Source organism: Rhipicephalus microplus, unplaced genomic scaffold, assembly GCF_043290135.1.
Source record: "Rhipicephalus microplus isolate Deutch F79 unplaced genomic scaffold, USDA_Rmic scaffold_49, whole genome shotgun sequence".
NCBI lineage: Eukaryota > Metazoa > Arthropoda > Arachnida > Ixodida > Ixodidae > Rhipicephalus > Rhipicephalus microplus.
The window spans coordinates 563,944-573,773 of NW_027464622.1; the positions used below are offsets into that span (position 1 = coordinate 563,944).

General features: G+C 43.3%; 1 protein-coding gene across 2 annotated transcripts in view; it reads left to right on the forward strand.

Moving 5' to 3' along the window:
- RabGGTb (geranylgeranyl transferase type-2 subunit beta) overlaps positions 1-9,830 on the forward strand; it is a 44,161-nt gene that overhangs the window by 21,500 nt on the left and 12,831 nt on the right. For both annotated transcript variants that reach the window (XM_075884827.1, XM_037413450.2), the window contains exons 7-9: positions 301-412; positions 7,834-7,922; positions 8,736-8,810. In XM_075884827.1, the coding sequence (XP_075740942.1) occupies positions 301-412; positions 7,834-7,922; positions 8,736-8,810 (276 nt within the window). The remainder of the gene's footprint in view (positions 1-300; positions 413-7,833; positions 7,923-8,735; positions 8,811-9,830) is intronic.

Genomic DNA, 9,830 nt, shown 5'->3' on the forward strand with positions numbered 1-9,830 from the left:
CAGCTGTACTACGGGCATCAATGTTACTGTCTTACGAATGGACAGTGTTGCAGGCAGCATAGTAAAGTGAGTGAGGTTATTTTTGCAAGTTTAATCTCTGTGATGTCAAAGCTTGTGCAAGCTTATCTACTTTGCAGTAAAAAGTGCACAAAGAGGAGGGGGAGAGACACCAAGAATGCCTGTGAACTGTCAGCAGAGCAAGAGTGATTGCCTTGGGACAATTTGAGCTATGGCCGCCCATACATGCTGTTTATTTCGTAGTGTTTTTAGTGGACAAAGCGTGTATATGTCACTCCACAGATATATTGCTGCCTTGGAACCCTGTCCATACTTGGTCGGCTTCATCATATTAATGCTGACCTTCTTGGCTGGTGGTTATGTGAAAGGCAACTTCCATCTGGAGGTCTCAATGGTAACTGATTTCCTGTTGTTTATACTCTAGTTTAGCCTAAATTTCTAGTTTAGCCTTCATTGTAGTTCACATCTTGGGTTGTGCCATTGCCTCCTCTATTTTATCAATGCCAGCCAAATGTGCACGATCCAGCCATTCACTACCCGTTCCTCTAGCCCATTTCTGTTTTCGCCCATTGCCTAGCCTTTGCGAGGGCTTTGTGGTCATGGGTTAGAGAGCCCATCACATATGTAGTGCCTCATTACAGAAATTACATGAAGTAATTTTTTGTTCAGCTGTGTACAGATCCATGGGGCGGTGTCTTGCATTCCTCGTGTTCTGGCTCTGTGAAACATATGGTGTTTTCAGATAGTGTGGAGCCGTTCATGGCGCTATGCGGACAACCAATGGGGAAGTGTCACTACAATGCTACTGCATGCACTGACTTTAAGAGCACTGTGATGCAGCAGTAGCATTGCTTTGAGTCACAAAGAAAAGGAGCCTGAAGAAACAAATATGACAAATGTATGATATTGGAGTGGGAAACACGTCTATCACATCGTTGGGGGAAAGCACTCAGACGCACGTGTGACGTGAGCAGCGCTCTCCATCATGTAGCGTCTTATCACGTCAACTCCCTGAACTAAGGCGGACCGACGGCCCCCGTTGATAAGTGCGCGTTCGCACTGGCATTAAAAGAAATAAAGGAGGTGCTGGTTGTGCAAACCCTTTGAAAGCTACAGAATGCATGTGTCCGCAGGATTTTATCTTTCTTTTTTGGGGGGGGGGGAGGGGAGGTGGTTAGCGGTGGTGTGCATAGTGTTGCATTGCGGTTAGGGAAGGAGGAGAGCACTGGTGTAGAGAAGGTGGAGGCAAGTGCCCCTTTTGCAACCCCTTAGCTGATGTTCATGACAGCATGCATTCTTGCTTTTAGGTAAATTTTTGATGTTTTTAAAAGGCCCTTCATGAGGTACCGTAACAAATTATAGTTCATTCATCGTGAACTTTCTTACAGCGCAACACCAGAAAAAAACCGAATACGAGGTGCACCTCGTATTCTGCGCATGTTGTGATGTAGGCTGCCGGGACCTATATATACTTTTGACCCCGTTTTTTTTTTTCCAATAAACAACAGTTGTGAGTCAGCGCCGTCTTTTCTTTCTGTTCTACTACTTCCCTGTCCTGTATTTTTTTCTGGTGTTGCGCTGTAAGAAAGTTCACGATGGATCCTAACCAACTGGCCCAACTTACCGCCTTACTACCTTATAGTTCATCGTTGGCAGTTTTTGTGTGTCTGATGAAGAGCATTATGCCACAAGAATTTTTTCAATCAGTTCATTATGAGCTGAGAAAACCAGTACTTTGAAGTGGGTGCAAAACCATGATGAGAGGAGGCAAGCTCAAAACGCTTGCCGCTCACTCCACGTAGCCTTCGCAGGCCAAGTCCTACCCTCTCCGGCATCCGAGTGAGAGGAACACGTCATGTGCACATCAGGGCACATGCGCATGACACATCTGAGGCAGCCAAGGCCCCCAAGCAGAGGTTCGGTGTTTTTTGGCTGACCAGCGTTATTTTGCAGTCTACTGCCTCGCCGATCATCAGGCTTGCAACCTGTTACCGAGCAAGAGAACTGCGACATTTCACTGGCATGAGAATCGGGGTATCATGAGCCAGCGCTGCATTAACGTTCACTCGGAGGCAGTTGAATGAATGAGAATAATGAGTGCTCGAACGCGCCAGACCATTACTTTCATTTCCAGGCCCGATGTCTGCTCGATGTGTTAATCATGAGGACATGAACGCATGCGAAATGAAGGCACATTAGCCCCGCATATCGCTACAGTTAACGGAAAAAAAATGAAAAAGGCACACACATTTCCTTTGTGTGTCTCATTATTTCTGTCAAGTTTTATTCATTTATTCAAGCAATAAATTGCAGAAACTACACGTCTTGTCAAGTAATCTTCGCCGTGTCATGTGCCAATGTTGATGACATCAGAGCAGAGTTGTCTATGTAGAGGGCTGATGTCACTGCACTACCGTCTATGTAAGACAGTTCCGACGTCTACGTCATTCCCTCATTATTTGGGCACGAGCACATGAGAAACAGGGCAAGCCGCGTTCAGCTTGTAATTTGGCCCATTTTCGTGGCGCGTACTGTTGCAAATTTTGGCAGACGTGATCGTGAATGCCCAGTGTATGCAGCAGACGTGATCGTGAATGCCCAGTGTATGCATTGAACTTTACATCTCAAAATTATCAAACCTGTTGAGGGGCCCTGTAATGAATTCGGTACTTTTTTTTTTTATTTACCAGTACCTTTTGCTTTAAAATGTTCCTAAAACACATGTTGCCCATATTAAGAAAAGATTGCTGACATGCAAATGGGGACTAATGAATCTCTGAGCCAAGTACTTATGGACTGCATGCAGCGAAAGATCTAGAATCTTGTGTCTAAGATGACAGCAGGTACTGGTAGGTTTTTTGATTGTGAGAAACTTCTCAGTGATAGCATTTTTGTTCATTTTTAGTCTATTGAATAAAACATATTGTAGTGGAAGCAAGAGAGAGAACAAAGAGACAATGCCTGTATGCCTGGCTGGCTGTTCTTATTTTGCTCTTCTTTGTATGCGTCGTGCTCGCCGAGCTTGCGCAAGTCCCAAAGCGCCTCTCTTGCTTCCTTACAGTATATACATCTGTAATGTCATGAAAGCAGAAAATTTATCTCATGCAAGCTCTCATGGAAACAATCAGTGGTCATCGGCTTAGCGTTTTGTTTTCTCGCAACTTGATGTTGGGAGAAACACTGTGCCATTGGCTGCGAGATCGAGCATATTCGTCGCCTTACGGCAACTTGCCGAAGAGGCGAAGTGTGGATCGCTACGTGCCTTGTCTGCTGGCCACATCGCGTTTCTATGTACGCATACGTCATACATGTTCTCAAAGTGTAGTTTGTCCGGTCATGTCAGCGTGAGTGTCACTGCTTCTACATATGCCTGAAATGACGTACGAAATTACTTAGTCTTGCTTGGCTGCTAATGCATTGTAATAAGGTCAGTGAGTGCAACTTTCCAGAGTGCTCTTTATTGTTGTCGTACCCTCTATTCACCACAATAATTTCACAGTGGGTGCCGCTTTCTGTTTCAAGCACATCGGAAAATGCTCTTGGCATCCTCCCAAACATGAGGACTATTAGATGGTGTGTGAATGCAACGTTTTATAGCGTTTGGTTGTAAAAAAAAAAAAGAAAAAAATTAAGCCATGCACTTGTGCGCTGTTGGTAGGTGTATAACTACAGCACCGTCGTTCATTGATCATACGAGAAGCCTTAGTTGTGTTTAATTGGCGATGGTACCACTGCATAGGAATATTACTATCACATAAACTGTGACACATGGGTACTTAAACTTTACTTAAAACAGAGTTACTGTGCACAAACTGTGTTTAGATTTAAGAAGCTCAGACATTGAACATTTATTCAAACAGCATGCTTTATTTATTATGTTGTACGATTTCACTGAAAATTTTATCTTGTTTGCATTGTCTTCAGCATTTGTGTGGTATTGTTTGTGATCGACAAAGGCAGTGATAATTTTTGTCTAAAAAAAAAACATGCTTGTCCCATTAACCAGGCATTTGTTGTAGCACTGTCATGCACGCAATCTACCGATGAAAAGTTTTTGCTGAACTCTTATATAACTTTTTATATTCTTACTGGTGCAAGAACAGGTGTGTACACGTGGTAAACGCAGTGTAGCGCAAAGCGCCGTCAGCCACTAAGCTTTCCTGACTAAACTTATGCACTGTACAACATTTCGTAGTGAACATAATGACAGAAAAAAATCATATGTGTATAATGTGCTAACAGTAGTACTGAACTAATCGCACAGATATGCGGGATTTCTATGATCTTTCTTTCTCTCTTTTTTGTTCTATGTAGATGACAAAGATGTGAATAAGTAGTTAGTTAAGTCACGCTACTGCAGTGCGTAGCAGGCGGAACACAAGCTAACCACGTACAAGCAACACAGCAAAGGCGTGATTTAGTGCGAAAGCGTGAAGAGAGTTGCTTAAGGCGAACATCCTTATGAAAGGCAGAATGTGCTTTAGTCGCTGGTAATGTTAATGTTGCATAGGCATCGTGGACCAATTCATTAGAGAAGAGCGTAGATATTGACTGTAAACTGTAGTCAACTCACTTTATCTGCCAACAATCGGCTCAGACCGCATGCAATGAAATGCCGCTGCGTGTACAGTAGACTCTCAGTGCACGGAAATCTGTTTAACGAAGCTGCTGCTTAAATGGAACAAATGCTTCCGCAGGGGTGGAGCTTTCCGTTCATGCTTAAATCTTGTTAAGGTGGTGTTTGTGTGCATACCTCCTTATGCAACTCTATATACGTTTTGACAGCAAAGCTGTTAGCCAAACCATATAAACAGAAAAAATAAAAATCAGTTTCACCGGTGAAGTGATGACTGCAATAGCAAAAATTTGTTATGGTAATGGTAATGCCGCACGCGCTTTCTATTTTTGCTACCGCACCATTACGCGTGTAACGCTGCCTTGTGCAATCTGCTCCCGAATGACTGGGAACAATATAGATAATCTTAGAACCTTTCGATGATATTACGCGCACAACGGGTACATTAGAGTTTGTTCTGGAACTTACGCAGCCGCTAGCAGTAACGTGGGAATCTTTGATGGTACATGTAAAAAAGCCACGCACTTAGCTGCTTGGCAGATTATCGACAGCCAACGCCCTGGTTTGCAGCTATCAGTCTACAGCTTGTATTGCTTGTAGAGTGACGTTTTGTTTTCCGGGCACAGGTTCGCCCAAACAAGGTTCACTCATGAAAACTGCGGCTGCTGCCTTCGTCAACCTCACGACCCCGTGGCAATACGAAGGTTGAAAGCTAACACTTTTGAATCCGATATCGCGACACTCTGCAGAAACGCTGGTGTAAAAAAAGACGTACGGCCGCTCCAGGGCGAAATGCTCTTATCGCGCAATCTCTTTCTGAGAGGGCACCACGTAGAACGGTTTACCAGCCGCGCGCTGATTCTTGCGGATAGGGCGCCCAGCTTATCACAACCACGCCCTTAGAATCAAAGTTCACCTCTGCCCCCCCCCCCCCCCCCACACACACACACTCCCACTTTCTGCCGCGCATTTTTTTATGCTTGTTCAAGATGGGCGGCGTGTTTCCTCTCTGCTTGAGCATTCGACGGTAGGTCTAACACGCGGTGGGATAGTATCGCGTGCGCCCGCCCTCCAAGCGATGGAGATCGGCCGCCTCCTTTAATCTCTGCTTGAGCGGCGCTCACCACCCCCGCTTGCGCAATTTTAGGCGCGGGTAGAACGTATACGCAGAGAATGTTACCAACTTGTAATTTACGCGGAACATGGTGGTGACGGTGAAAACCCAAGTGCCCATGGAGTTCCTATAAAAAAAATCACTCAATTGCCTAGCAGTGGCGTGGCGAGCCCATCTAAATTTCTTCGCGGTTCTCATGCTGGCTGTGGCACTTCAATAACCGGAACATAAGTTTTTTGCATTTATTTTTATAGAGCCTTATCAGTTTAGTATGAAGATAACATTTATTATACTAGTTCATCTCTAGTTGAGTTGCTGTTCATGTTATATGTAGTGTTTTAATCACATTTTGAACATCGTGACATTTTAAAATTAAATTTTTCATTCGTCTGAGTAGCTGTGTTTTCCACTGTATTGTTGTAAGGTTTTATATATATAGATATACACACATCAATTTGGGGTTAGTCTGGTTTCTTTATCAGCAGTAAATGCTTAGTAAAAACCGTTCAATTTTTTCGTGTTGATGAGAAAGCAAAGAGAAAATGAAAATTTTAATTAACAGTGATGTGGGCCCCATGAAAATGCTCAAAAACTAAATTTTGATGCTCCAAAACACGCCTTTTACTGCTCCAAAGCTGCTCCAAAACAGTGTTATTTCTGCTCCCAAAGCTGCTCCGAAAGACTGAAGCCCGCTTCCACTCCTGCTTCTGACACAATTGGTTTCGTTCTTGCATTGTGCACCCCTGTTCATCTCTCCGTAAACGGAATTCCTCTTAAGGGAAAAACATTTTACAGGTACCTTCAGGTTCTGTTTAATGAGAGTCAACTGTATTTGTATACGCGCTGCCGACCGCCTATCCTCACTCTCGTGGGAACGGTGCTGCCACCTATAGCCCGATCTTGCCACGAATAGTCAGTCACTTGTCTTGTTCTGTGGCCAACGCAAAGAAGGAAAAATAAAGTGGAAGGGCCATGGCTATGACACATGACGACTTAACTTTGAGCCAGTACCCTGCCCTTTTGCCTCCCCCACCTCGTTCATATTCTAGTGTGCTCGTGGGGATGAAAGGATAAAAATAGCAAGTTGTAGCATGTGATTACTGCCTGTAGCTGTGCTGATACTCGAACTTGGAGTATTTTTTGGTGGGTCATTATTGGAGTGTTACAGTTTAATTCTATGATTACTAGGAAAGGTAGTTTAGGACCCTAGGAGAGGGGCACTAACAGTGAACCAGTGTAGACTGACAAATTATTTGTTTAGAACTCTATGACCAATAATTTTTGGGCCATAGGTTATTATAAGAAAGGTAGGTCAGATTTTCATTTTTGAATATTATGCTGAAATCCTGACACTGAATGTTGATGTGAAGTCATGAATTTTAATGCCCTTTTTTTTTTTACTTTGGCCACATTGGTTCAATAAAGCTTTGCGAAAATTCTTATATTAAGTGATTATCTTGTTTACAACACAGATTTATTAGTTTATACTCCAACCTTCTGGAAGGAACTGTGGGGATATTAGGGTCGTCCTGGTGGTATCAGGCTGTGTATAAACCACTGCTGTGAAGCGATAACAAACACTTAAGCCAAGTGAATAATCGGGTAGCGTTTGCAGTGAGCGATAACACAAAATTGCTCTGGGGTCTGCCAGCATGCTTTTTATTGCTCTGTTTTGGTGACGTTTGTGCACGTGGTTTTCTACCATGATTCGTGTGCACTGCACTCTTGAGAACCAATCGGACACGACATTCTGGACGGGTCGACTTGCTAGAGGCAAGATGTTTACTTTTCCACTCAGCTTGTTAAAAGAGTGGTGACATTGCAGCATGCAGCTGCATATTTCTGCAGCATATTTTTATACTTCAAGGGCTATCTCTGACATGCAAAAGAAGAGAGCCACGTAAAATGTAGCCAGTTTCTAACAAATAAAATACACATTTGAAAAGTGACTTTTTAACACCTAATCTTGACATACCTGCCTTGTATACAGTGAATAAATAGTGAAGGGTCCATCACTAATGAATTGGTTAAGATGAGCACAAAAGAATAGACACTTCTTTAGGTTGCATGAAAATGAGCCCAAGCTTATTGAAATAAGCTTAGGCTTGTGGTTCTGTTGTCTTAGGCCGACCTGAGAAGCTCCCAGATGTATGCTACTCCTGGTGGGTGCTTGCTTCATTGAAGATCATCGGAAGGCTGCACTGGATAGACAAGGTATGCCCTGTTAGGTATAATAAAGAAGGGGTAACTTATCATACCTTTGTTTGTTCTAAAGGAAAGAACCGTAAGTTTAAGGGCTCATTTTCTTTGTTTGACACAATAATAATCAAATCTAATAGACAATCCTGCCAAGGAATGTATAGGGGATGTTAGAAGTAATTGTAATGTAAATGGGAAGAAAGAAAAGTGAATGAAAAGGTAACTTGCTTGAGGCAGAGACCGAACCTGCGACCTTCTAATAATGCGTCTTACGTTCTACCAAGTGAGCTACTACAATGGCTATCACCCTGTCCACTTTGTGGATGGTGTTGTGGATGGGGTGAAAGTTGTTGCAGCAGCTTTGTTGATAGAGCATCGGATGCACTATGTGAAGGTCGCAGGTTCGGTCCCTGCCCCCGGCAAGTTGCCTTTTCGTTCACTTTTCATTCTTCACATTTACATGACAATTACTTCTAATAACATCCCCATAAGCACACTCTCAGTAAACAGAACCTGAAGAGACCGGGAAAATATATTCCATTTAACAGGAGTTCCGTTTACTGAGAGGTGAACATGAGTGCAGAATTCAAGCCAGAAACCAAGCATTGCACAGACAATAGTTCCGTTTAAGCAGCAGTTCCATTTAACAGATTTCAGTTTAATGAGAGTCTACTGTACTTTTCTTGGCATGATTGTCTGTTATATCTCATCAATAACTTGTTCTCTTTGTGTGTGTGTGTGTATTTGTATACTTCAAAAAATTGCTTTTGTATTCTTCTTCGAAGACTGAGACTAATTTTCTTTGCCATGCAAACCGACATTTTACAGGAGAAACTACAGAACTTCATACTTTCATCTCAGGATGAAGAAACAGGTGGCTTTGGGGACCGGCCGGGAGACATGGTGAATAGTCGGGCTTATTTACATTTCATATCATAACAAATGTCCTTAGGATGATACAATGTGAGATTTGCTACCATATTTATGCTGTCTTGATGTGTAAAGTAAGTTATAAGGCATATGAATGTGGCACATGAATGCTGTTCTGTGCTTAAGAACCGTATTAAAGTTGAAATGACCATAGAACAGATGTACAAAAGAATTGATGAAATGACATTAATTACCATATTTACTCGCATAATTTGCACCCTCACACAATTTGTGCACCCCTAATATATTGTCAGCTTTACAAAAAGAAATATTTACTTGCATATTTTGTGCTCTCTGAGCCAGCTCGCCGGCGCGCGATCGAAAACTTTGAATCTTTGGATTCTGTGCAAGTGCACGCTGGGCCCTGCCGATCAGATGAGGGCAGTCAAACGGGCTGCGAGTGCGAAGTCCCTTCTTCTGAGGACTTCTCCCGAACTAGGAGTACTAAAATACCGTACTCTAACACCAAATCTATTTACTGGTCTATGTTGACGGGTCACCGGAACCGCTCGAGCGTTTTTCCAGTTCTATCCTGCATGGTTTTTTTTCTCCCTATATCTCTCCATCTCTACCACCGTGGGCGTATCCGCTCGCGTCACAGCACAAATAACTTTCGGCACCAGAGGCTTGCGAGGGCCTGTCGTGGCAACTGTTCCTCTTGTGTCTGCGTCCACACTGCAACGCACGCTTGGTTGATTTCGGAATAAACTGTTTAGGTTTCGTCATCTGTCCACCGCGTTTTTACTGTTCTCTTGCGATGGACTACAGTAATTATACATACGACAAAATTCAAGCTCGCTGTTATAAACTGCTGATCAAAGGGTAATCGTAAAACCGCCAAGCGACCTAAAGTGTGAAGTGCTTCAACATGTCACGATCGGCGTGATTGGCGCCTATCGTCACAAGAGAAAGCAGAAGATTCCGCGCTTGCTAATACAAGTTTCCTGCCCGTTGAAGGCCTTTTCAGCTATGAGCGAACGCTTTGGCCCTCCG